Source organism: Oryzias latipes, chromosome 19 (assembly GCF_053564925.1).
Source record: "Oryzias latipes strain Hd-rR chromosome 19, Olatipes_Hd-rR_3.1".
Taxonomy (NCBI): Eukaryota; Metazoa; Chordata; class Actinopteri; order Beloniformes; family Adrianichthyidae; genus Oryzias; species Oryzias latipes.
In genome coordinates this window covers 20,021,683-20,046,691 of record NC_136255.1, presented here as the reverse complement: position 1 = coordinate 20,046,691, position 25,009 = coordinate 20,021,683, and the positions used below count along the sequence as shown (strand labels likewise).

General features: G+C 38.1%; 2 protein-coding genes across 22 annotated transcripts in view; one reads left to right on the top strand and one right to left on the bottom strand.

Annotated features, from left to right (window-relative positions):
* cmn (calymmin) overlaps positions 1 to 16,809 on the top strand; it is a 22,335-nt gene extending 5,526 nt beyond the window's left edge. The window contains exons 12-52 of one of the 21 annotated variants that reach the window (XM_078937401.1): positions 115 to 159; positions 246 to 296; positions 419 to 466; positions 539 to 580; positions 1,069 to 1,113; positions 1,178 to 1,237; positions 1,309 to 1,371; positions 1,444 to 1,485; positions 1,564 to 1,638; positions 1,810 to 1,857; positions 1,935 to 1,982; positions 2,066 to 2,107; positions 2,191 to 2,232; positions 2,395 to 2,451; positions 2,866 to 2,916; positions 3,285 to 3,728; positions 5,002 to 5,232; positions 5,937 to 5,981; positions 6,062 to 6,103; positions 6,191 to 6,235; positions 6,485 to 6,532; positions 7,780 to 7,818; positions 7,930 to 7,986; positions 8,108 to 8,122; positions 8,214 to 8,258; positions 8,341 to 8,379; positions 8,461 to 8,493; positions 8,607 to 8,669; positions 8,891 to 8,956; positions 9,533 to 9,580; positions 9,653 to 9,697; positions 9,787 to 9,858; positions 10,219 to 10,290; positions 10,389 to 10,448; positions 10,559 to 10,600; positions 10,694 to 10,756; positions 11,238 to 11,303; positions 11,372 to 11,410; positions 11,490 to 11,723; positions 12,328 to 12,384; positions 12,466 to 12,871. In XM_078937401.1, the coding sequence (XP_078793527.1) occupies positions 115 to 159; positions 246 to 296; positions 419 to 466; positions 539 to 580; positions 1,069 to 1,113; positions 1,178 to 1,237; positions 1,309 to 1,371; positions 1,444 to 1,485; positions 1,564 to 1,638; positions 1,810 to 1,857; positions 1,935 to 1,982; positions 2,066 to 2,107; positions 2,191 to 2,232; positions 2,395 to 2,451; positions 2,866 to 2,916; positions 3,285 to 3,728; positions 5,002 to 5,232; positions 5,937 to 5,981; positions 6,062 to 6,103; positions 6,191 to 6,235; positions 6,485 to 6,532; positions 7,780 to 7,818; positions 7,930 to 7,986; positions 8,108 to 8,122; positions 8,214 to 8,258; positions 8,341 to 8,379; positions 8,461 to 8,493; positions 8,607 to 8,669; positions 8,891 to 8,956; positions 9,533 to 9,580; positions 9,653 to 9,697; positions 9,787 to 9,858; positions 10,219 to 10,290; positions 10,389 to 10,448; positions 10,559 to 10,600; positions 10,694 to 10,756; positions 11,238 to 11,303; positions 11,372 to 11,410; positions 11,490 to 11,723; positions 12,328 to 12,383 (2,768 nt within the window). In that variant the 3' untranslated portion in view covers position 12,384; positions 12,466 to 12,871. Of the gene's footprint in view, positions 1 to 114; positions 160 to 245; positions 297 to 418; positions 467 to 538; positions 581 to 1,068; positions 1,114 to 1,177; positions 1,238 to 1,308; positions 1,372 to 1,443; positions 1,486 to 1,563; positions 1,639 to 1,809; positions 1,858 to 1,934; positions 1,983 to 2,065; positions 2,108 to 2,190; positions 2,233 to 2,394; positions 2,452 to 2,865; positions 2,917 to 3,284; positions 3,729 to 5,001; positions 5,415 to 5,936; positions 5,982 to 6,061; positions 6,104 to 6,190; positions 6,236 to 6,484; positions 6,533 to 7,779; positions 7,819 to 7,929; positions 7,987 to 8,107; positions 8,123 to 8,213; positions 8,259 to 8,340; positions 8,380 to 8,460; positions 8,494 to 8,606; positions 8,670 to 8,890; positions 8,957 to 9,532; positions 9,581 to 9,652; positions 9,698 to 9,786; positions 9,859 to 10,218; positions 10,291 to 10,388; positions 10,458 to 10,558; positions 10,601 to 10,693; positions 10,757 to 11,237; positions 11,304 to 11,371; positions 11,411 to 11,489; positions 11,724 to 12,327; positions 12,385 to 12,465; positions 13,444 to 14,082; positions 14,302 to 15,308 lie in introns of those variants that run through there. The other 20 variants (XM_011488030.3, XM_078937405.1, XM_078937404.1 and 17 more) reach the window with 20 other exon arrangements.
* pelo (pelota mRNA surveillance and ribosome rescue factor) lies at positions 16,277 to 25,009 on the bottom strand. Its single transcript, XM_004080297.4, has 13 exons — positions 24,774 to 25,009; positions 24,387 to 24,479; positions 23,148 to 23,298; positions 22,733 to 22,823; positions 22,300 to 22,463; positions 21,052 to 21,112; positions 20,783 to 20,944; positions 20,641 to 20,687; positions 19,886 to 19,959; positions 19,741 to 19,812; positions 19,261 to 19,335; positions 17,586 to 17,617; positions 16,277 to 16,679 (listed from the first exon to the last, which is right to left on the bottom strand). The coding sequence occupies exons 1-13, from the start codon at positions 24,812 to 24,814 to the stop codon at positions 16,585 to 16,587; spliced, it is 1,158 nt and encodes a 385-aa protein (XP_004080345.1). The 5' UTR covers positions 24,815 to 25,009; the 3' UTR covers positions 16,277 to 16,584.

The window sequence follows — 25,009 nt, the reverse complement described above, 5'->3', positions numbered from 1 at the left end:
CTGCTCCTAATGTGTTTCCAAACAGAACATTTTTTTTTGGCAGATTTATTGTCAATATTTATTTAAAAAATGAAATAAATTAAGAAAAAGAGCAAAGATGTCATTCTGTTGCAGTATATGGATCTAAAGCTGGCCCAAGCATCAGACAACTGAAATCTGGTATGATGGAAATTTTTTAATAACATCAAAGACAAAAACTTCCAAACAGTTTGAAGAAAAATCAGATTTTTATTTTATCTTTGCAGGTTATGTTGCTCAAACTGGTGGTAATAGTGGGCAAGGAGAAAAACCCAATGGTAAACTGTGGACAATGCATCCATTATAACTGCTTAAACACAGACAATTTTATGAATAAATTACGCACAAATAAAATCAAAAGAACTCATTTTGCAATTAAATATTTGCGACTTTCCTATAGGGTATGGTGCTGTGGCTGGCCCAAGCACAGGACAACAAATGAGAAATGGTAGATTTTTACACCAAATTTACATACAAATTCTAAACACCAGGTTTCAGTGAAGCATTGCTTTTGTTGCAGGTTACAATCTTCAATCTGGAGGACAAACGACTAAAGGCAATGGTATTTGGATGACATGACACTTGCATTTTCGGGAGTTTTTGGTTTCAAAAAAACGTTAGAAAAATTACTAAAATTATTGGTATGAGTCTTACAAGTTCTGAATCAATGTAAAGCCTCGACATTATGTATCGGGGCATTACTATTTTGAATAGAAAAAGGCCCCCGTTTAATGCATGATGACAGATTTTTATTTTTTATACAGTGATGTTGCTGCAGCAACTTCACAAAGTGGACTCGGAATGAATGTTTTTTGTTAGAGGATCATCAAAGAGTCATTTTCCTTGCAAAAGAAAATTATGGCAGAGTTATTACAGTGTGAGCGAGTCGAATTCCCCTGAACCGTTGTAATATGTTAATATTTTAGGACAAAATAGGACAGGATATGGTGCTAGGTCTATAATAAAAGGGGCTAAAGACCTCCAAAACTATTAATATGAAGTTAAAGATGATTTACATCACACACATTTAATGCAGTAAATGTCTTGAAGGTCAAGGCGTGGTGGCTGGACCCTCTACGGCAAATGGAGCATATGGTATGGTCAAGTTAAATATTCATGTGGTTTGATATGAGTTACATCTTGGTTATGCATTTGACAGGACAAGGAGGAATGGGAAGCAAACTTATGAAGGGTTATGGCCGAACACCTTATGGATCAGGTAACTTCATCTCCTGAAACCGAACTTTCATGTCGGCCCAGTCCTGCTGAACTTGATCTGTGTGGGTTAAGGTGTTCAGAGGGGAGTGTTGGGAGGCCTCGGAGTTCCTCGGCCTGCTAGGAACCAGCAGAAATGTGAGTAAAAATCAGGGAACTTTGTTGAATCTCCTAACAAACCTTTAAGAATCTCTGCATTTGGGCCTCCAGCGTATGGGAGCAGAACTGGTGACAGAGGTCAGCCCAACAGCGGTGAGTTTGAGAGCAAATGTCGACATTTGGATCCATTCATTCAGAAAAATGGTAAACATGCCAGCGATAATTTTATAGGCTACAATGGCGGTTATGGCAGCACAGCTCTGGGACCTCGTTATGGAAATGGCGGGATGAAAGGACCGGTAAAAGGTTAATGATGATCAAACTTTCTCATCATATTTCTTTTTTTTTTTATATCATACAGTTAGTTTGTGCCTGTTTATAGTAACATTTTAGGCTTTGCTGCAACACCTGCTGTGTTCAGATCAAATTAAACAAAGTTATACAATTACCTAAGTAAAAAATCCTTTTCTATTTAAGGCTATGCAAACTTACCACATACTGGTAATAGAGGAGCAGTTCTAAACGGTGGGATATTCTTTTGTTTTCAACAATAGTTCAGTGTGCAATTATGACCAAATTATAAATATTTGTCAAACTTTTAGGTTATGAACAACAAGGCGGTGGAGTAGCTGCAAAACCAGCAAAATCAGGTATCGCTTTGCCACACAAAGATGCAGTAAATCCAGACCTATTAAAGGTTGTTGTGTGTAAACATTTCTCTGTTTTTATAAAGGTGGTGGTAGTATTCCTAATGGATATGGTGCCAGACCTAACGGTAAGACTAACACTTCCTCATTTCCTGTGTAGAACTGAACTTTTAATCATTTTAACTTGATTTTTTTTAAATGTATTTTTCAGGAAATCCTCATTTAAATGGAGGTTCAGGGAGACCCCAGCCAAGTAAACCTTACATCATATTGGCAATAGAGAACTTTTGAAAATTTATGACATAAAATTATAAATATTGATCTAATCTGAATATATTTTCATGTTTATGTGGTCAAAAGAGAAAAAAAAATCACCAATGTGATTAAATATTTGTCATTTATTTGCTCGCCACAGGTTTTGGAGCCACAGCTGAAGGCGGAGTTTTCAAAGGATATGGCACTAAACCAAGTGGTAATATATTTTTTTAATTATAATTATTTAACAGTTTTATTTAGTTTTTGCTTAACTATAAAAATGAATTTCAGATCAAATCAGCATTATTGTGTCCATGTTGTCTTAGATCATAGTTTTCAGTTGCAAAGGAGACTGTTCCTCTCCAATAAATGAAATGCTAAAAGTAACAGGAATGCGACTTAAGAATCCAGTTTATTCTAATTTTTGTTTAAAAAATTTGTGGTCAAAAGTTGCTTTTTGCCATCTTGATAAGAAAACAGGCAAATGTTGTCTCCCCTTTGAAAAATTATCCTAATAAGTCAGAAAATGAATCTAAAGATGTGCACAACCACTGTAACCATTGGAAACCAGTTTTTACCTAATTCTTCTATATTTGTTTATGTTAAACAATCTTCCACACTGTTTTACAAGGTCATGGTGGAAATGGTGCTGTTCTGAGTGGATATGGACGACAGCCCAACGGTGAGTTTCACATAATATTCCACCAAAATTGAAATGTTAGGGGGGAAAAGAAACCCGAAAAAGTTAAGTATGAGATTTTTTATGAACTTGTGATTGATGAGGAGATCATGATTAATTGATTAAGTCTCGTAAAATAGATGTTGCTATGATTCCATGATAAAATTGTTTTGGATTCAGAAAGTATCCAAAACATTTTAAAAAAATGTAAAAATATGATTGTTGACTAAAGTTTCAATGATAAAAAAAAATACACGTAGAGCTCCAGGATTTATTACAGAGATCTAACAACATAGTCATAAAAACATCTTCACTTTTCATACTTTTACAATTTTTTTCACTGAAATTATGTTTCTTTGTTTGGTTGCCAGGTTACAACCTGATGCCAAATGGAAAGGGCCAGGCTGTTAGAGGAACAGAGGTATCAGGTGAAAGGAACCTCAAAGGTGGTGTGCACTTCCACCACCATCATCATCAGCAGCAGCAGATGACGGCACAGTTGGGGGATGTCACCCCACGAGCAGCTACCCCACCTATCCCGGCCCCTACAGGTGGTCTCCTTGTTATGGTGACCCAAGAGAAGTACCAAAAGCTGCCTTCACCTTTGCCCCAGGGGAAAAAGTACAAACACACAGCAATCCTGCCTGAGGAAAGCCCAGAACCAGCACCTGCATATCCTGAAGCCAGAGGGCAGCACCTCTCACTGGAGCCTGCACCTATTGGTCCAAAGGACAAGAATCAGAAGGGGGTCCATTCTGGACCTGCAGTCGTGGTTCCCCAAAGCAAACCCGCACCAGAACCAGCAGCTGTTCAAGGCAAGTAGTTTGAAGCAGGTCATTTTATTTCCTTAGTTTTTAACCTGAATTTCCTCGCCTGTCCAGGAAGAGATTATTCGTCAAGCTTGGTCTCTTATTCTGCACAACCATTTCCCGTTTTAATAGGAAATGGTCAAACATCACTGTTCCTGCTTGTAAACTTTGTTTTCTTTTAAACATTTTCTTATTTTTATTTTTTTTAAAGACCCATTCCGATCACCTTTTACCTATTTTAAGTTTTCCCAGTGGTCTTTTATTTGTGATTATGCAATTTTTAGCCAAAATCAAAAATCCTGTTGTTTTCTTGGAAAATCCTTCTGCAGAGCGGCAGTAGTTCATAAGAAATCCCCCTCTGAGTTTGTGGGCAGGGCCTTTCCCACCTTGTTGCTGAGAGCTCTCTGTTTACATGCTCTCCTGCTAACTTACACCCCTTCACACTCCCAACCTAACATTCCCGGTACAATAAACAAGGCAAGAAATATTGGAGCTATTCAGCAGAACAGTTTTGAGCCAGATGCCAGCCCGTACGAGGAAAACGAAGACGTACGTGGATCTATTTATAAAAGTGGATGCATCAGCATGGAGCGGAACAGGGAGCTTCTGGGCCACCCAGCGTATTTTTCTGCATGACAAATACAATCTTTTTGAAATGGCATTTTTTCATCTGCTCCTGATTTACATTGATTTAACTAAATAAATACTCAGAAATCGTAATTTTTTAAAATATTTCCTCCATCATCAGAAAAATATGTTAAAAACACCAAAAACACGATTTTCATCGAAAGCAAGATATGTTCTAAAAAGTTTGACCTCGCAGATACTGGGTTAACATGCCCACCCAAAGGGAACTGAGCTCCTGAAGTGAACAGATCAGTGTAAACGTCCTTTGATTGTGCTGTAAGTTCTGTCTCTCATCGTGTGCACGCCACAATCCCAGAAGTTTAAATTCTCATGTGTTTTCTAACAACTGAAGATCATCCTTAAGGGGTCTCAGACTCCAGGGTTTGAGGGGCCGTCCTGCTGTTTTTTTAAGAAATCCTGCCTGTTGATGACCTGGATCAGGTGTGTTTAGCCAATAGGGGGGTGGGGGTGGGGGGGTCAATGGCAGGTTAGTTGGGAAAACATGCAAGTCAAAACCCAGGACCAAGCAGTAATTTTAGGTTATTTCATGCATCACTGAGGACAAAAAGAGCCCACATGATATTTTTAAGGTTGTTTGAATAGCATTAGTGCACTAATCTGCATGAATGTTAATGAAATGTGTGGCCTCCAGGTTATGTGACTGGAAATGCTGTTCATCTGCAAAAAGCTGCAGAAGCAGACGCTGTAGGTTTGGGGGGGGGCGCCCCAAAAACCAAAGCTGTTCCTGAAACAGCTGAGGAAAGGGGCGGTGTCCCTCCAAAGGAAACACTGATCACTGCGGGTGTGGGCGAGTCTGCAGCAGAGGAGGCTGACGCACAACCTGACAGGCTGCAGGGCACAAGTATCCATGCTGGGGAGACGGGTACTGAACCACACCTAGGTTTGGGTGTGTCTACTAGGGTTGGACTGCATGTGTGAATAACTCCAAATTGGCGGATCAGCCATTACTATTATACACAATATCCAATGCACGATTTTATTCAACTTAGCTTAGTCTGTGATGTGAAATAAATGCTTGAAAATCATCTAACGGTCTGAAAACATGTCATAGGTAAAGATGTTTCTTTTTCTTTTGTGAGCTCTTTTTTTAATATTTTATTGTTCCCTTAAATAATTCTGGGATTTTTTTGTTTTCCTGTTGAATTTCCCTCCAAATGTTGCACAACACACTCATAAACATAACACGCATATGCAGCTGCAAACAAAATTGAAAACTGTTTCAAACATTAAAACCAAGTTGACTGTTTTATGGCAATTCTATTCAAAGTCAGGAAGAGTTTTGCACATTTTTACTCTAAAACAAGTTTCACTGTTTACAAAATCAATTGCACCTGCATATATGTGTCTGCATAATAGGCCAACTAATTAGTCCGATACCATCAAACCTCTGACTATTCTCTTTAACAAAACTTCCATTTTTATCACATAGTGCATGAATTGTAGATGAATTAACTCACTGACATAAGCTTGTTTCTGTAATGAATGAAAAAGCAAGTCAATAACAGCAAAAGGACTGAAGGGGATGAATAATTATTCATTATTTCTGACCTTTTCTTTTTCTTTCAGAGAGTAGGGGATCTTCTGCCTCAAAGGGACCAGGAGCCAAACTTGGTAAAGATTTGTTGTTTATTCTTTGATTAATAAAGATTTAGAGCTTGAATTTCTTCTGATAATGTTTTTGGTGTTTGCAGACTGTGGACTGAATGGTCAGTGGATGAAAATACCAAGACCTGGTACATAGTGTTCAGAGCTTTTTTACAATGTGAATTGACAATATGTACAAGTATAGTTTTTAATTGTGATGGAATCTGTTTTTCCAGATTACAATGCAGCAGCTGGTAGTTTGGATGGCTCACAAACTAAAGGTATTTGAGAATCAGCAATCGATTTAGTATTTCTGATGCAGCTTTTGGGTTGATGGAGAAGTAAACAAACAGAGGAATCAAAACTTATTTAAAGCTTTGTTATAAATAAAGTAAACCTTTTGGGTGTGTGAGTTTGAAAAAATAAGTGGAATTAAGATTATTATCCTAAAAGGTTAATGAAACTTATATATTCTATGTAAAAGACTAGTTTGTTTTAGGATTTTTCTCTTTTTTGTGTGTGATTCAAAGGTTATGGAGCAGGAGAAAATGCTTTTCTAAACAATGGATATGGAGCAGGTAAAAATTGATTGCAGATACTTCTTTATCACTTAGGACAGGGAGTGGCGAACAAGTTTGACACAAAGAGCCAAAATTTTTAACTGTGATGGTCAAAGAGGCAACACCAGGCACCGACCTGCCAAGACCTACACACACAAACACACAATGAAAGCCATATTATTTCCAATAACACAATACTCTCCTTACAATAAAACAGCACTGGATTAAACGGCGCAATATCAGTTATGAGTGATTATTTTTCTGTATTTAACGCTAAAACATGCATACTAGTGCGTGTTTTAAAAAGGCAGTGGGAGCAAAACTGAGTTGGTTGTGATTCATTTTTAATTTTTTTTCTGTCATCAATCAGCATCCAAAAATCCATCAAAGTCCTTATCTTCTGTATCTGAAATGAACAGCTGGGCTAAAATTCTATAAAACACGGCAGGTTCATTTTCGTCAGAGTCCGTCTCGTTGCGGCACGGCGCCTCATGAATAATGCCGGCTTTTGTGAAAGCTCGAACAACAGTGCAAGCAGACACGTTATAGCTCAAGCATCTGCCATCCATTCACAGCTTGTGGCGTAACTCGTCTGGCGCTGCGTCCCAGTAAAAGGGGTGGAAGATGGACAGCTTTTTGTTGTAATCTGCGGGCCAGTTGCTGCGTTATAGTCAGTCTTCCCACACAGGCAACCTCGCTTTGTTTCCGAAACTCAGCTGCGTCTCCTTGTCTTGTCAGAGTTTGTTTTCCAGCTTCCTCCACTTATGAACCATGGATTCATTCATCTTGAATTCTCTCGCAGCTGCTCGATTCCCTTGTTCCTCCCCGTAGCTGATGGCTTGCAGTTTAAACTGAGCTTCACAAGCTTGTCTTTTTGCAGGCGGCATTTTGAGGGTTGAAAAAACAATGTTGTTCTGCTGAATGCACGAACCTCTACTTCTGTGCTATATGGGAGGGGGGCGTCTTCTTTCACGTCCTCACTTCCCTCAGGACTGTTCTCATGCTGTCCTTTCCTAGGTCCTCTTTACCGAAGTCACACAACAACACATTAAGGCCACACCATAGGGTCCCCCGCACATTTAGGAGAAAATTTAAGACTTAAGTGCACCTTATGGTCGTGAAAGTACGGTATTAAAGAAAATATGATAAGAGGCGAACAGCCGCATGCTTATCGTCCAAGAACCGCATGCGGCTCTGACTCAGGATGTCATTTTGTGCTTCCAACAGTGTTGGTGTGCAGTTTTTAAATAGATTTCTGTGTGTAGGGCTTGGGTACCCGTATGCAGGGAAAGCAGCTCAAGCTGGTGAGTTTAAATGTTTTATTTACATATCTAAGCAGAAAGTAAAATAGAAAAAAAGATTGTGGCACAAAAAGTACGATGAAAATGTGGATTTTTCCAACTTTATGTAAACAGGATATGGAAAAGGAGTTCACCCTGGGGCTGGATATGAAAATGGAAATCCATATGGAGGTTTGTATTATACATTTTTCATTTTTGTTTTGAATTTTAGCTTGTGCATTCTTATAATTGGACTTAAAGTAGCTACACAACGGTAAAGTTTTATTTTTCAATTTTTGTGGGGAAATTGGAGCTCTCAGTGAAGCAGGTAAAAACTGTTGAGACAGTTCTTGACACATTTAAAACAAGAAACATGAAAACTCTTAATAAAAAAACCAAACAAATGTTTTTTCTTCCAGGCTATAGAAATGGGTATGGAGCAGGACCTCAGCCTGACTATTCAAGTACAGCAATAATCCTAATTTTTATATTTAAAAATGTTTGTTCAATTTGATGTAAAATTGAGAAAATGTTCTCTTCTTTTAGGTTATGGTCAAGGTGTGCCGACTATTGATGGCAAATCAGGTATGAAACAGTAAATTCAGTTGGAGTTAATATTATTTTTAAGAATAATTTTTTACTTAGAAAGTGTCTTTAATTCCATAGGTGGAAACCCAGGACTTCCTGCAGGACTAGATGGTAAAATAGTGACATTTGTCTAAACAAACTGAACTTTTTGGGGGTGTTATTACCTATAACTGTAAAGGATAAACAACAACCAAAAACTCCAATAAATATTTTTGTTCATGCAGGAATGAGTCAGTTTGAGCCTCAGTCTGTTGGTCTGGGTCCAAATGGAAAAGGCGTCATGTATGGTAAGGAAGATTATCAAAATTGAGTCCAAAAAAATCTTCTCAAACATGTACTAATATGATTTATGTGTTTTACTAATTGAGAGTTTTCCTTTAAAAGGGCTGCAGAGAAATCCAACATAAATCAAATGTTTGGTTCATTAATTTATAAATCTAGATTTGTGGAGTTATATTTAAAGTATAAAACCAAAATGTATTAAAACCTTTATTTTTCACCATGTTAGGTGTTGGGGGGCTGCAGTTTGGTGGACAACCTGGGAACTCCGGGATAAATGGTGCAGGACAGTATGGTGCGTCTTCTACATTTGTGTGGGATTTTCAGCATTTGATGTTTGGAATTTTTCGTGTGAAAAAATGAATAAACCATTGAAAATGCCATTTCAAATACCCTTTTTTTTATCGCAGATTTGTTTTTTTTGCTGTATTGACTTTTAATACATTTTAATAGGCAAATTGCAGCGTGTTTGCAAAAAACCCTGAATATTTTCTTTTATAAATGAAAACTAATTTTTTTTGTTTGTTTTAGTCTACAATTATGTGTGGAACGTGCATAATTTAGGAAACCAATAGAATTATAAAAAAAGTAATAAATACAAACATGAGAAGGCAATTTGCCTCATCAATTACAAATGGTAAAAAAAAAATGCAGCTTAGATTGCCCCCTACTGGACACGACTAAGACTGCAGTTTTCAGTCACTAAAATTGCGACTTTTATTGCAGTTTTTGTATTGAACAGTTTTTTTTAACTATACAGTTGGTGAGAACAGTTTTCCTCTGCCATAAAAACAACAAAATGTCACCAGTATTAAAATGTTTGGGATAAAACCATTTGAAACTTTTTTGACACTTTATTTCATGCTTTTAGGAGGTGTCGTTGCAAGTATGGGAGGGAGTCTTGTGCCTGGAATGCACAGTCAGTAATTCAATACAATAATTTCATAAATTGTCAATACGGTTGCTTGTATTTATTCCTTTATTTGCACAGGTTATGGTGGATATGCTTATAACCAAAATGCTCCTGGAAAACAGGGTAAATGGAGAAATGAGATTTATGTATTCTATAATAAAATGAAAGTCCCTTTCCTTGTTAGCTCCTCATGATTGTGTCTTTCTGAGCAGGTTATGGAAGACTTCCTTATGGAGTTCAACAGGCTGGACTTAACCCTGAGGCTAAAGCCGCCGCCCAGTATGGTAATAACTTAAAAATCAGACCTGCTCTGCAGGAGAAATGTTATTTTGAATAAATTAAAAGAACAAGTAAAAGAGTTTTAGGACATGGCTGGCTATCTTTCTTTCCAAATTCTTTCAAAATAAAAGCGACATGTCCCAAAGATATAATTTAATTAATCAACTGTGAGAAATTATTGTAAAATCATACAATGTGATTTCCTGGATACTCTTTTTTTTTTCTCTTTGTTTATTACAATTGAATGCTATGATGAACATTACAGACCTCTCATTTTTTTTAGATGAACAACCATCAGAGTTGGTGACAAATACTATGTTTGCTCCGCCTCATTTGGGTTTACTTCCTGTATTTCTGTCATCCAGGTCATACTGGGTCATCATATCAGCCTGAATCTGTTGGCTTCGGACAACCAGGGAAAACAGCAGGATCATACAGTATACATGACTTCATATGAATTCCTTTACAGTCTTGTCCGTTTGTGTTTGTGACCACATGTTTGTGACCACATGTCTTTGCGGTTCTTCCACATTAGGCGGGGGACAGGCTGCCTTTGCACCTCAGGCTCTTGGGTTTGGGGGTGATGATAAATCTGGTAAATATGGTAAATAGAAGTCAATCATATACTTTCTTTGTCCTGCTTCTATCTTTACTGTTTTGTTGATGCATTGTATTTCCCAAATGTTGTCATGACAACCCCAATAGATAAACAGGGAGCTTTCCAATCACAGCGTCTCCGGCCTGAAGGTAAAATGAATTAGACAAAATATTTGTAATGGCTGCAAGAGGATGATGTAAAAAATACCTTATTTTGGAAAATGTGTGCTTGAATTAACCCAGAAACAGCCGGTCAGACATATGAGCGCCAGTCTGTTGGGTTGGATTCAGCAGGAAAGTCCTATGGTGAGTGTGGAAAAGTGGGTCCTTAAAGAGATTCCTGAAATTAATATATCCATCATTCCATACAATTCAATTCAATTTTATTTGTATAGCCCAAATTCACAACAACAGTCGTCTCTGCATTTTGTTTTGAAAAACCTGAATATTTTTAAGCTGCTTTTAACTTTAAAAAGTATTTTGTAAAAAGTACATTGGGAACCTCAGAATGAATTTACTGATTCTGGGACATCTGCGTGCGGGTCACGGGGGCAGCAGTCTAAACAAAGATGCCCAGACTTCCCTCCCCCAGGCCACTTCCTCCAGCTCCTCTGGGGGGGGGGGCAATGAGGCGTTCCCAGGCCAGCCAAGAGATGTAGTCTCTCAATCGTGTCCTGGGTCTTCCCCGGGGCCTCCACTCAGTGGGACATGCCCGAAACATCTCCCCAGGGAAAAATTAAATCAAATATTTAATAAATATATTTTTATTTTTATTTTTTTATTTTAGTGAAAGGGGAAGTGCCAACTGCAACTCTAGCAGCTGAAAGTGAGAGGATTCCCATTAATAAATATGGTAGGTGTTCACTGGTCTATTTAGGCTGTATTCAGTCAAATTCTGACTCAGTTTCTCATCGCTTTTAGAAAATGTGGGCTACATAAATGGACAAATGCAGCCAGAAGGTAATGAAAAATCTATTTAAAGAAGTACAACCTAAACAGTAGACCACAAAGCTGGTTTATTATTTTCCTTTTTTCTTAGTTGCTGGGCTTCCTGCAGCTCCCACTGCCAGTTCCACCCTGGCCTTTTCCTCTCCTGATGGGATTCCTGTAGAGGATGTTCAGGACATTCCTGATCCAGAGGGCACAGCCAGCTTCTTGGAGTCGGGACCCGTTACAGAAATGCTGGGCGAGTCTCGGGGACCGGAGGATGCCGAGAACCTGCCACGTCAGATACACATCCAGCAGCATCTCAAACTCCATTTCAACCCACAAGGCAAGTCCTACCCACTTTAATATGTGCTGCAAGCATGTTTATACCAACTTAAAGACCCACTCCAACCATCTGTTGAGCTAATCTAAAAGCGTTTCCAGTGGTAATGAGAATGATGCAATATATGGCCAAAATCAAAAAACCTGTCTCTTCTTTTAGGAGATTGTTTCTGCAGAGCGGCAGTAGGTAATTAGAAGTTCACCTCAGAGTTGTGGGCAGGACCTTTTCCACTTTGTTGCTTAGGGCTCTGTTTCCAGGCTCTCCCGCTAGCTTACAGCCCCTCATACCCCCAACCTAACATTACCGGTAAAACAAAAATGGCGAGAATTTTTGGAGCTATCCAGCCGTACAGATTAGGAAAACAAAGACGTACATAGATCTCTTTTTTTATTTTCTCCTGATTCACAGTGATTTGAATAAAGAAATACTCAGAAATTCAATTTTACATTACATTTTCTTTATATATGTCTTCCAACTGAAAAATGCCTGAAGAATATGTTAAAAACACCAAAAACTTGATTTTCATAGGAGTGGGACTTTAACCATATCCCTACACCAGAGTTGTCTGTTTTAAATGTGAATAACTTGCATATTTTTATGTATTTAGGCAAAAAAAATGGCAAATATGATGCAAATGGCTTCTTTGGGAACAATGGCTATTAAGGTAAAAACAAACTTTAAGGTTTTTCTTGACATCTTTAGACACCCTGTTTAACGTTTCGGTTGTTTTTGTGTTTGTCTATAGGTTGATGGTCCTGGAAAACAAATAGAAACACTTGTTGCTTTTTCTGTGTATTATATTTTTTCATTTTCATTCCTCAAACCGTCACGTTGTTTTGTAAGTACGGTATGTAGAAAATGGTTTCAACACTTTGGGCTTCGATTTTTGTTGTACATTTCCAATATTTCTACACTGTTGTCCTGCACTCTGTTCTCTGCATAGATGTAGTGGAAAAAAAATCAAGTTTCATTGAGACAACTTTAACCAAATTTTGAACCTTTTTGTTGAAACCTTCAAAAATTTCTGCTAAATACTGTAGTAGCAAAAAGTCAGGCTAATTTATTTTCAGTGGAAAAGGCTTATTTTTTATTACTTGATACAACAAACTGTTTATTATTGTACAGTATTTGATTAAACCATGACAGACAAAGATTTTCTGTGTTTTATTTTTATATAGAAATGAACAGTTTTTATTTTTGGGTCATCGCAGTTTAAAAAAAAAGTTTTTAAATGTCTTTGAGGTGTATCATGAAGTCGAGGCGTTATTAACAATGATAAGAAGCTGCAGCAGTGCGCATGTCTTTCTGCAGGGATTAGACCAGATTAGGAATGAAAGCCGGCTGCTTATTGGTCGCGCAGAAACCGTGCCACTTAGTCAGCTCAACAGGTTGCTTTATCTGAGGTCCACCTGTCCGATGATGGTTCTCAGGGTAGAGGAGTTTCTGCCTGGTCATGATTACAGCATGACACCCAGTCCAGCCTCTAGTAGGATGTTGGGTTAGAGGAACTTGTAGTTATATAAATGCGAGGGCGCTGGCTGGCTGCAGAAAGTCATGATGGGGCTTTACCAAGGACCGCGGCTCTTGGACTTTGCAAAGACCCCTCCACATTTGCAGTTCAACAAATATGTCCTCACCGGTTACCGTCCGGTTTCCACAGCACAGGAGTGCCTCAGGAGCCTTTTCTACATGCACAATGAGCTGGGAAACATTTACACTCACGGTAAGTCTTCATGTAAAACATGATTTGCTGTCAACTATTTTTCTACATTTCTATAGCAGGAAAACCTTTTTTTTTTAAGTTGAATGTGAAGGTGAAGAGGTCATCATATGCCAACTACTCTCACTGGTCCAGTTACTCTCATCCTTGCTGGAAAGAGTTTTAACGAGGTTATGGTATTAGGCGTAATCTGTCCTGGGAATCCTTCTTTAGGAAATGTCTTTAGTCAACTGACAGGTGCTATAAACTCCACAATGTATGAGCATTCAGCAAAATCAAATGCAGCACTTTGAAAGTCCAAAATAACTTCATTTATGAGAGTCTGGTCAAGATGGGAACGTAAATGCTAAGACTACAAAAAGCTTTGAATTTCCAACATCCGACTGAACTCTTTATTTTTGTCCCGTTTTCTTCTAGAACATCTCATAAGATCATTAGGAGTAACACTCTTACTAAGGGGAAGTGGACAGCATTAGCATTAAAGCACTGAACAGGTTCCTGCAGCACTGCCTCATTGTTCTAGTCAAAGAATATGCTATATTTAGAAGGAAGTACTTAAAAAAAAACTGAACTACTGTCAAAGCCTATTTTTTTAAGCTGTATATTTTTTAAATCAAATTTTACTTCACTCCATCCTCTTAGGAATTCCCCTCCTCCTCTTCCTGGTGCTGCTGCCTCTCAGTATTCCATGGAAGGAGGTGGACAGCACCTGGATTTGCGTCGTCCACTACCTGGCCTGCCTGTGTCCCACCGTCGGCTCGGTGCTCTACCACTTGTTCATGAACCACGTGGGCGGAGAACATGTGTACGACACCCTGCTGTCCCTGGATATGTTTGGAGTCTGTCTGGTTAACACTCTGGGTAATGCTGGATTTGGAATCGGTTTAAATCGGTCTAAACAAAAAATACTAAAGAGGATGAACAAGAGATGTACATCGAAACATAGATGAATCAAACTTTGGATGATTAGTCTATACATATACATCTACATTCACATGGAAGTTGTGCCATTATACTTACTTTTAATTATAAATTTACATATTTGTCCTTTTACAGAGAATACATGACATAATGAATCCATTAAATGTGAATTTTGTCGTACAGACTTTAAATATTTGCTTAAAGAGCAGTGGGAGGAAGCAAACTTATATAATTCCATCCCTATTGTGCTTTACTTAACTAGTTTACTGATTTACATAGTTATCATATTTCGGATATTATATAATGAAGGAGAGATCTGTCAGTTGCTCTCCTATAAACTAAAACCAGATATTTCTTTGGATCACAACAGTGGTGACAAAAAGTCTTTATCTTAACTTAGAAAGTGAATTTGGGTGCATTAAAGTATTGATCGGTATCCTGTTCTCTGTAAAATGAGAACTTGTACTTTTAATTTAAATGCTAAATTTGCATTTTAACATTCTAAAACCTACAAAATGTCAGATTCAAAGGACAAGAGTTATAAATCTCCCTCCATGATCTTGGTTCTAGGGGTTAAATTGAAAGTTGAGCCCCATTAACTCAAATTAAAATGATTTGTTTTTTGCATTTGTTGTTAAAAACGGCAAACAAAAAAAAGATGAATAGTTTTGCCTGTTTACCTTGTTTCCCAAACAAAATTCAAATCGGGGACGAGGTTGTTGAATGAGTGCATTTTCCCATAAAATGAGGAAGCTGCTGAAATCTAGTGCTGAAGCAAGTTTCTACAAACCAGACATTCAAAAAAAAAAGAAAAAAAATAGCGTGAAATTCAGGATTATTCATCCTAACATCAAGGATGTTTCCTTGAATTATGTTGAGCTGTTTTTGTTGAAATATAAAACAAGGTTTTCTACTTTTAACAAGAGGTTCTTGCCCTTTCCTTATAGGGGCCCTTCCAATCATATACATTACCCTTCTCTGCTACCCTGCCGTGCAACAGACCGCCCTGCTGGCCTACATCCTCCTCTCGGCCCACGGCATCTACTACGCCACCACAGCCCGCACAAACATCAGGCGGCTGAAGGCGTTCACCTGGCAGGCTCTGTTCCGCTTCAGCCTCTTCCTGTTCCGGGTTTACGGAAACGGGGTCGGCAGTCCCAACTCCCTGCGCCTCTTCGTCATCATGGATGCTTTTGCTGTGCTGGGTGGACTGGTGAACATCATCCAGATTCCAGAGCGGTTTAGCCCAGGCTTGTTTGACAACTGGGGCAACAGCCACCAGATAATGCATGTGATGGTTGTCTGCTCGATTATCTACATGCACTGGGGCACAATGGAAGATTTAAACTGGATTAAGTCCTTCCAGTGTCCTACTGGGGGATGACACGTGCAGCTGGTTCACCTTAACCCTTGTGCTATCCTATAGGGTCAAGAAGACCATTGACGTGTTCTCCCTACCATGACAAAGGTGGAGAAAGGTGAAGAGGATTTCATGTAATCCATGGAAACCAGTGAAGATCACAAATCATTGAAGAAAAAAGGTTCAGCGCACTGTTTTGTGGGGTCTAGATGACCCAACTCCCAATGTTAAAGTGCCTAGGATAGCACAAGGGTTACGGCTTTGCACTAAGGGAAGAAGTTCAAATAATGCACTTTAGTCTTCCCAGAAGTTTTTAATCTAGCCTTTTGCCACAGAAGAATTAAAGGAACCCAAAGTTTTGTCACTGCTGAGCTTCACTATTGCTGTATTTAATGAAAACTCCTGAACATACTTGATTTAGTTATATTTGCAGCAGCTTTTGACCAAATGGGTCATTAAACTGAGTTTTAACTGTACATAATAAATGCCATATATTTTTATATTTGTATGAAATACATGCATGATGTTCATGTGACAAAGTAAAACCGAAGTAACTGCATGCTTTAGTTATTTAATTGCAAGAACAAAGTCGTATATACACTTGGAAAACCTGTGATTTTACAGTTCTTACAAAGTTCCATTTCTTTTCATTTTGATTTGGCAACTATTAGATTCTTGCTACTAGCATATTTTGCTGCCAACTTCAGAATAAAAGAAAATCACCTCTGACTCAGAATGGACACATCTGAACTGTTGGGTTTGAAGAGGAACACAGCTGGTTTAATAATCAACCACACGCTCATTTGCTGCATGTCCTCTGCAGCCGTCATGGCCCGGCTTTGCCTCCCTCCCCGTGAGTTAGTTTAGTCTTCATCTGAGCTGCTGTCGTCCTCCGGCTCTGACAGGTCTGCCATGGGAAACCGCAAGATAGCAGCCACTCCCCCCAGCTGAGTCAGCTCTAAATGACAATAAAAACACAGCTCAGGATGCATTTCATGAAATAAAGACCGAATTACATTAAAAAATGTTGACAATGCAGCTCTTATTTTGGAAAATATCAACCTAGAAAACCTAAATAAAGCCTAAACTAAGCATGTGGTGTGTGCAGAAAAGTGATTTCAGTGGGGAAAATGATCTAAAACCCACCAGCAGGTCCACTGCAGCATGAACAAGATGAAGACAGTGGAGTGACTGACCGAAATTTCTGACATACATATCATTTGAATGCTGTAGTGTAACCTTAAAAAGGCGGGTAATGCTTAAAAGAACCTCGTATGTCTGAATTACATTGATTGTACCAAAATAAAAGGCACAGATTTCCTTCATGACACTTAACTCGGACAACAGATTCAATTCAATTCCATTTTATTTGTATAGCCCAAATTCACCACCACAGTCGTCTCAATGGGCTTTGTAATGGTAATTGAAAAAGTAAAACATAAAATCAAAAGGATCATGAGTACATAGAAGTCAATAAGAAAATACTAAATTGAACTTAACAGACTAAACTAAACTGGACATTCCTGCCCTTAGACGTCCCTTCGCGGATTCCAGTTGTCGTTTCTAATTGCTAAGTCGATAAAGGAAATCCCTTTTTTAAACAGAGGCCACGTGGGTTTGGATGTTTTCATTGTAATTTATACAAAATGTAATCATTTTCATTTCAAAATGACACGTTGAGTTTATTTGTTACACTTTTTAACTTAAATTTGTTTTATTTAAATCCTTCAATTGGGAAAACCATGTAAAACAAAGAATCATAAGGGGGTTCATCTGTCTTTTGCATAACTGAACCCATTTAAATTAATGAAAAATCTTTTAAAAGACTTTTTGAATTCTAAAACTAGTGTAGTTGTATACTTACGTTCTCCAGACACATGAAGGCTTGAGAATATCCTACACAGAAAGAAACCCAAAGAGAAAACACATTTATACTGATCCACTGAAAGATTTCATCAAGCAAATGTTTGATGGTAAAATTGTCTTTTTTAAAACAATTAGTAAAAAAAAAAGAGTAAATATTTTCTTTGGAAAACAAAAAAGAAACTTTGACTTCCAGACTGAAGTCCCCCTAAAAGCAAAAGTAACTGCAATCAGGTGTAGTTCATCAAGTAACCACAAAGGGGTTGTGTAGTCCTGATTCACTTTGAGGGAAAATGGGCCAAATATCTACACTGTGTCAGGTGGGGGATAGACTAATAACCAACAGAGGGAATTTTTACCCATTGATTAGCTGTGGGCAGACAGGAGGACAGACCTCTAAAAAGATTCTATTTAAATTTATTCACCTTTAAAAAAAAACACAACTTTATATTTAGATAAATCTATATTTTTATATGGAAATATTAGGTTGTGCTGGGGAGACGACGTTCTGTGGAGGTCAAACAGAAATTTAAAATAACAAAAAATCTGAGTCAGATATTTACAGGAACATGGTTATTACCTGGGATCAGGGTTAACTGAGGTAAAATAAACACAAAAACAGATTAAATCTGCCTTTTTATGATGAGGTAAACAGCAGACCTTATAAGGTTGAACACGATTGTGTGCTTCTAAGTTCTTTCAAATTTTATAGCAGCAGTTTATCCAAAGACAGCTTAAAATATTGAAGAAAGCTCTTTAAAATACGTTTAGCCACTTTCTAATATTATTTTTACTTTTTAAAATCCTTAAAATAGTTACACCAGTTGGTATGTGTCAACTTTAATCCTATGTTTGAAAATGTGTTATTTTTAGTTAAATGACATGGCTTTCTATGGACTGCAGAGCAAAAACCTGCAGAAAAACAGTTTTTACACAGAATCTTTTCCTGTTTAATAAATCTGAATGAATGCATTATTAACTCTTTCAAAAACGTCTTGCTTGGACTCAGTTTTTGGTGTTTTTAACATGTTCTTGTGTTTTTTTTGTTTTTGTTTTTTTACAGTGGAGGACATTTACCGGTAGTTAGAAATGTAAGCTTAAAATAGCATTTTTGAGAATTTCTTTATTGTTTTGAATCACGGACAGTCAAAATTTGCCCTCGGAAAAAGCTTGTTGGTGTGATGTAGAAACTACAACGATAAACCACAAGCTTTCCTTCTAATGAAGTACTGCCGCTCTGCAGAAACTATGTCCTAGTACACAATAGATTTTATGATTTTGGCTAAACACAGCATAATCATAATTAACCTTAAAGCATTATGCTCGGGGGATTTTCAACTGAGCAAAACTATTTACATGAATTTCAATAAGTTGAGGGTCACCAGGAAAATCTCACATGTCCCAGGAATGGATGGACCAAAGTCCAAGTGTCCTAGTATCATTTTATTATTGTTTAGGATTGTTTTGTTCTCAAATTCCTAATTTTTCAGTAATTTTTGAGCAGGTTTTTAGGAACTTCCTATGTTTTCCTTTTCCATTTTGTTACACATAGAACAGCTGAAAATAAAAGAAACCACTCTAAAAACAAAGTGGGGCTTGAACATAAAACCAATGTTGCAGATAAAATTCAGAAATGCTGGAAGCAGAAATATTAGTGTCCTTGAATCAAAAGTTACCTGACAGTTCCTCCGTTGTCTCTCACGCTGTCAACAAGCCGGACGTAACGACTCCTGGTGGGAACGTCCTGATGCCTGCAACCAAAAAAAAAAAAAAAAAAAAATCAGACTTAAAGTGGGTCAGGAGGTTTAGCAGGTCGTCCAATATTCGAAGGGTCGGCGGTTCGATCCCTGCTCCCCCCAGTCATTTGTCGTTGTGTCCTTGGGCAAGACGCTGCCTCCAGTGTTGCTCCACTGGTGTGTGAATGCGTATGAATGTCCCGGCGATGGTCAGAGGGACCATAGGCGCAAACTGGCAGCTACGCCTCTACTAACACCAAGTATACATGAGTGAATAAATAATGGACACATTGTAAGCGCTTTGTGCGTCTGGATAAATCTAATCCATTATTATTATTATTAAAGGGTTAAAGTTCATTTCATACATTACAACTTTAACAGACAATATGTAACGTTTGTTCTGTATTTGGCAAAACTCACCTGAATAACTTATCGCTTATCAACAGAGTGTCAACGGCCAACGCGTCCGCAGCTTTCTCCACGTGAGCGACTCTGCAGTGAGAGAGAGAGGCTTGTTATTGTAGGATCTCTGTTGTTGTGGTTCTTCTGGTGCGTCATCTCTCACCCGTAGAACGCTCTGTTGGGCTCATGCTGAAGCATCTTGTAGAAGTCCTCCAGAGCTTTCACCTCTCCTGCTGCCTGAGGGTTACATGTAGAGAAAACCGTTTGTACGACTGAATAGGTCAAAAAGATTGGGTTCAAACCACAAATCCTCCCTTTGAGCAAGAGCTTCGACTCAATCAATTTGGCAAATTGTATTCTTTTTAATATGTATATTATTCCTACACCTATAACATCAAAGGATTGGCAAAAATAGTGACATGAAAAATAATATTTAAAAATATTAAACAGGTACAAATAAAATGTATTCTGTGGCTCTAAGCTCATTTTTTTTTAAATCTTTTCCTTCCGAATCCTTGGATAGAAAAAAAGCACTAAAAACTTTCAAACCTCCATAAATGATACATGTAAGAGGTACAAATGAATGTAACATAAAGAACATAGGCAGACAGCACTAAAATGTATATTAATTATTTTAAAAGATGCATTTTAAACTGTTAACTAAATTTGAAATATGTGATACATTAACAAGAATGTCACAAAAGTTCACAACTAGTTTAGAAATATAAATACAGTATTTTACTGTCATATTAAGACTTTGTATGTATACTCATTCCACATTTTCCTGGCTTTATTTCTGAAGTAATATGAACTTTTCTGTGCCATGACCCTGTGCTGTATCTCCCTTTTTTATTTCATCTGTTGTGTTTGTCTTCTAAGTTAATAGATGAGGCTGATGGATCACTGAAGTGCGATCACCTTGGTGTCAGAAAGCCGACTTGTCACAGTGGGGTCACAAAGGATTTCTGCAAAGCAGCAAATATTTAAATACACTTAAGACATTTTGGATTTATTTTCTTTATTATTTAATTTATTTAATTTTAGGTGAAGGAGCTCCTACCTTTGAGTGAATACTTATGACCTGATGATGAGTGGACGAGCATGAATTTGGGCCGGTTCTCCAGCAGGAGCTTGTTGTCCTGCCGCACGGCTTCCTTGAACATGTAGGAGATGAACTGGTCCTTCACAAAACCAGGACTGCCAACCAGGATACACTTCACCACTAAACACAGGAAGGAAAGAGTTCCAATAGACACTCATTTCTTTCTCAGACAACCTGTAAATATAACAAAAACACTGCATTTCTATTACTGTGTGCGACTGTCTTACCATCAAAATTGATGTGGCGGAGGATGGCCTGCATCACAGCCTCATAGAACCTCTCCAGCGCCTGCAAACAGGTGAGCTTAAGGTCAAACTGCTACCAACCTACATCTGAGTCCCACTGATTTACCACAGAATTGAGGGGGTTGTATCTTTTTTTTCTAATCTGGTAAATGTGAACAATTTTTTTTAAAGATATCAATTATACTGATCTTATACAAACTTAAAAAAATACTTCATTACGCAATGAAAAGAGAGAATTTACAAGAAGAAAATCCTGATCATTACAGAAGTAACTTCACTCTAGTATTAGTTTAGTTCCTTCTGCATCTGCTTTAGTTGTATCGTACTTCAAACGTTGGAGAAAATGATTACGTCTGCATGCCTGAAGATGCCCACCAGAAAACTAACAGCAGGTTTTTTTTTTCACTATAGCAATATTCCAGAACAAAGTCCCATTTTCTTCACTGTAGTTCAGGCTGAGGTTTCACTAATCCCTCTTAAGTAAGCAAACAAAAATGAATTCAGGTTCAGAACCGACCACCAGCATGGTTCCGTTGGGTGCAGAATAGCAAACCATAATTTTTAGTAGTCTGATTTGCTTTTACACTGCACTTTTGAAATCAAACTGAATGGAGCGGAGCAGGGAGCTTGTGGTTTGCATGTTATATTTTGGTGTGGTGGTATTTTCTACATCACACCTACAACCTTTTTCAAACTGCATTTTTCTGTCTGCTCCTGATTCACAACTCTTTGAATAAAGAAATACTTAAAAATGCTATTTTAAGCTGAATTTTCTTTATCTATGTCATAGAAACATGTTAAAAACACCAACAAAAAAAATCAATTTCCATCTGAGTGGGTATTTAATTATAATAAGAGAATTTTTAGATGTAAAGTTGACATGTAAGTTGGGGTTAATTAAAAATCCTACCTATAACTTTAAAAATGTATACAGCTGCATGCTGTATTTCAAATTAATCACAAATGTACTTCCTCACCTGTCATCAAACTTAAAGCTATATATACCAATAAACATGAATGCTATGAGTGGCAGTCTTTTATGGTAAGAAGGCTGTATTATCTGGCTGGGATTCATTGTTGTTTAATGGGAAGTGCTGATGTGTTGTTCCTGGTTACTGTCAGTCAGTCATAAGTTTGCTCATATTCATCACAATATGATCCACTACGATTTCTGTGAAAGGGCTATTAAAAAATAAAAAATGAACTGGAAGACTTCCTGATTGAATGAACCTTTTCATGCTGGCTGCAGCTCCCTTTCCTCTTGCGCGGAATGGTGACCTCGACTTTGGCGCGGAGCAGGGTCATGGCGGAGGTCACCAGCACAATGTTCGCCAGACCCTCCTGCATCACCACTGCAGCCACATCTGCCTTCTGAGACGGATCACACGCTTGTTCTAAAGCAAAAAGGAAAAACGCTTCATTATTAAAAGTAGAATAAAAGTGAGTTAAACCATTTTTTCAAATGTATAGAAACATTTGTTGGATTTTTAACTACCGGTACTTATTCCATGCTGATCAATGCAGGAATTTTTTTAAAGTTCATCAACATTTGTACAACTTTTTTTCTGCTATGGAAATATCCTGAAAGAATATGTCTTTACAGATATGATTACCAATGCTCATCAAATTCTGTTTGTTCTCATCTACAGTAACAGCTGCTCACCGATTCTATCCAGCACAACGCTGTCCCAGCTCTTCTTAGCGAGAGTAAACTTCCTGTTGAGTTCGAGCTCAATGGTGTGATAAGCTCCCATCTATTAAAAAAAAAAGAATAAAATATTACCACTTTCTATCTGGAAAATTATCTCAGGCCTGGAGGTTTAACATCATAATTCAACTTTTAATTTTCTAAATAAGAACAAATATTGATCAATTTAAAAACACTTGAGAGTTTGTTCTACCATAATTGATGTGTAGTTTACGATTAAATAAGGCCTAATTGTTGACTTCAGTTAAATCTTGATACAGTCATAGCAAGTACAAAATGAAAGATGCGACTAAGAACAGAAAAAGATACACAAATCTAACTGCAAAGAAAATCTAAAATGTTAAACCAATGTCGATCTGAATTCTCAGACCTTAACAAACTGATTCTCTTCAAGGTTGGTGCCTTTCACCCTCAGCCGACAAGCCTGTGTGTCAAAGTCGATGGTCTCCACGCACAACGTCAGAGTGGTCCGAACCCGAGAGCTGCCCACGCTTCCAGTAGCAGACTCTGTCTGCACCTTTCTGCGAGTACATGGGACAGAACATTAGTTCCATTTAGCATTTGCACTCTTTTTCTTAAAACCGGCAGCGATGAAAATTGTGTTTTTGGTGTTTTTACCTTGTTCTTGCGGCATTTATAATTATGATGGAGGACATGTATAAAGAGAAGTACCGTAAGCTCAAAATTGCATTTCTGAGTCTGTCTTTATTCAAATAATCGTGAATGATAAACAAATGTTTAAAAATAGGGCTTTTTTTTGGGCGGGCCACAAGCTTCCTGCTCTGCTCCATTCTAATGCATTCACTTTTAGATGAATAGATCCATGTAGGTCTTTGTTTTCCTTTGTCTGAGCTGCCATTTGGCTCAAAACTGTATAGCTGGATAGCTCCAATATTGTTCCCCATTTTTGTTGCATCCATAATGTTATGTTTGGGTTTAAGTGCATAAACAAAGAGCTCTCAGCAACAGAGAGGGGAAGGGGGGTTGGGTTGACCCACCAACAACTTAGAGGAGAATTTCTAGTAAACTACGGTATTGTACTGCCCCTCTGGAGAAACTATGTCCTAGAAAACAACATCTCTTATATATAAATATTTTGGCTAAAAATGGCATCATCATAATCAATAGACTAGCGGGAACGTTTTTTAAATAGTTCAAAAATGATAGGTCTTAGATAGATTGGACCTAAATGAAAAATTCACTGAAACCTGTCATTCATTCATTCATCTTCTAAGCCCGTTTGTCCTTTTCGGGGTCGCGGGGCTGCCAGAGTCTATCCCGGCCACACGTGGGTGGGGGCAGGGGACATCCTGGACAGGTGGCCAGTCTGTTGCAGGGCCACAAATCCAACACCCATGCACACTCACATTCACACCTAGGGACAATTTACAGTCACCAATTAACCTATGAAATATGTTTTTGGATGGTGGGGGAAAAGACGAGCTACGCATGCCCGGGGAGAACTTGCCAGAAAGGTCCCTCATTGGTGTTCTGGTTCAGGTCCCCCAGCCGGGACTCGGACCGGGGGTCTTCTTGCTGTGAGGCAAGAGAGCGCTAACCACCGCGCAGCCCCACAGGATTTTAGTTGATAGGGCTAAAGAAAAGTCACCTGATGGTTGAAGCTCTGAGGCTGTCCCCCACTTGGAGAAGGTTGTAAGTGTGCCACATATCCTCTGCCTCTTCAGGAACCAGAGTCACCTGACTGAGAAAGCATTTCCTCATATAAAATATTCTACACATTAAAGCTGGTTCACAAATATTATAACAGTTAAGCCTTATTGTTTTGAGCAGTCAGCTACAATTTCTTTGGTGGAACGGTACAGATATATTAAAACATGGAATATCATATTATTATATTGTGCTCTATGTAAACAAAGAATTGTAGTATTGTCCACGTTTCCTGCGTACAACAAAACTATTGTGTTTATTTATTATCAAACTACAAAACAGTATGATGGTAGCTAGCTAGCACTACTAGCTATAAGCATTCACTCACCCGGCATTATCTTTCTCAATATCTTTTTGGAGCAACTTCATGGTAGAAAGGTCTTTAAAATACAAAATGAATATTAGTGTGAAAGTGAAAAACTTGTATTAAGCCAAGCTCGATACATGTTTTGTTTTTTAAGGTAAACAAGCTAAACTAAGCCATGTCAGAACTTTAGAATGAATCGCTCCTGTTGAGAGCCAATGCGTGCTTGCGTCACGCCAACAAACGTCATCAGCTCTTCC

What these genes read in the sequence shown, in the direction of transcription:
- pelo (XM_004080297.4), bottom strand. Translation starts at nt 24,814, where the DNA reads ATGAAGTTGCTCCAAAAAGATATTGAGAAAGATAATGCCGG. An exon ending in CTCAGAGCTTCAACCATCAG is followed by an intron (nt 23,299 to 24,386) that starts GTGACTTTTCTT and finishes ATGTACTCGCAG; the next exon opens with AAAGGTGCAGACAGAGTCTG. An exon ending in CCCAACAGAGCGTTCTACGG is followed by an intron (nt 19,813 to 19,885) that starts GTGAGAGATGAC and finishes CTCTCACTGCAG; the next exon opens with AGTCGCTCACGTGGAGAAAG.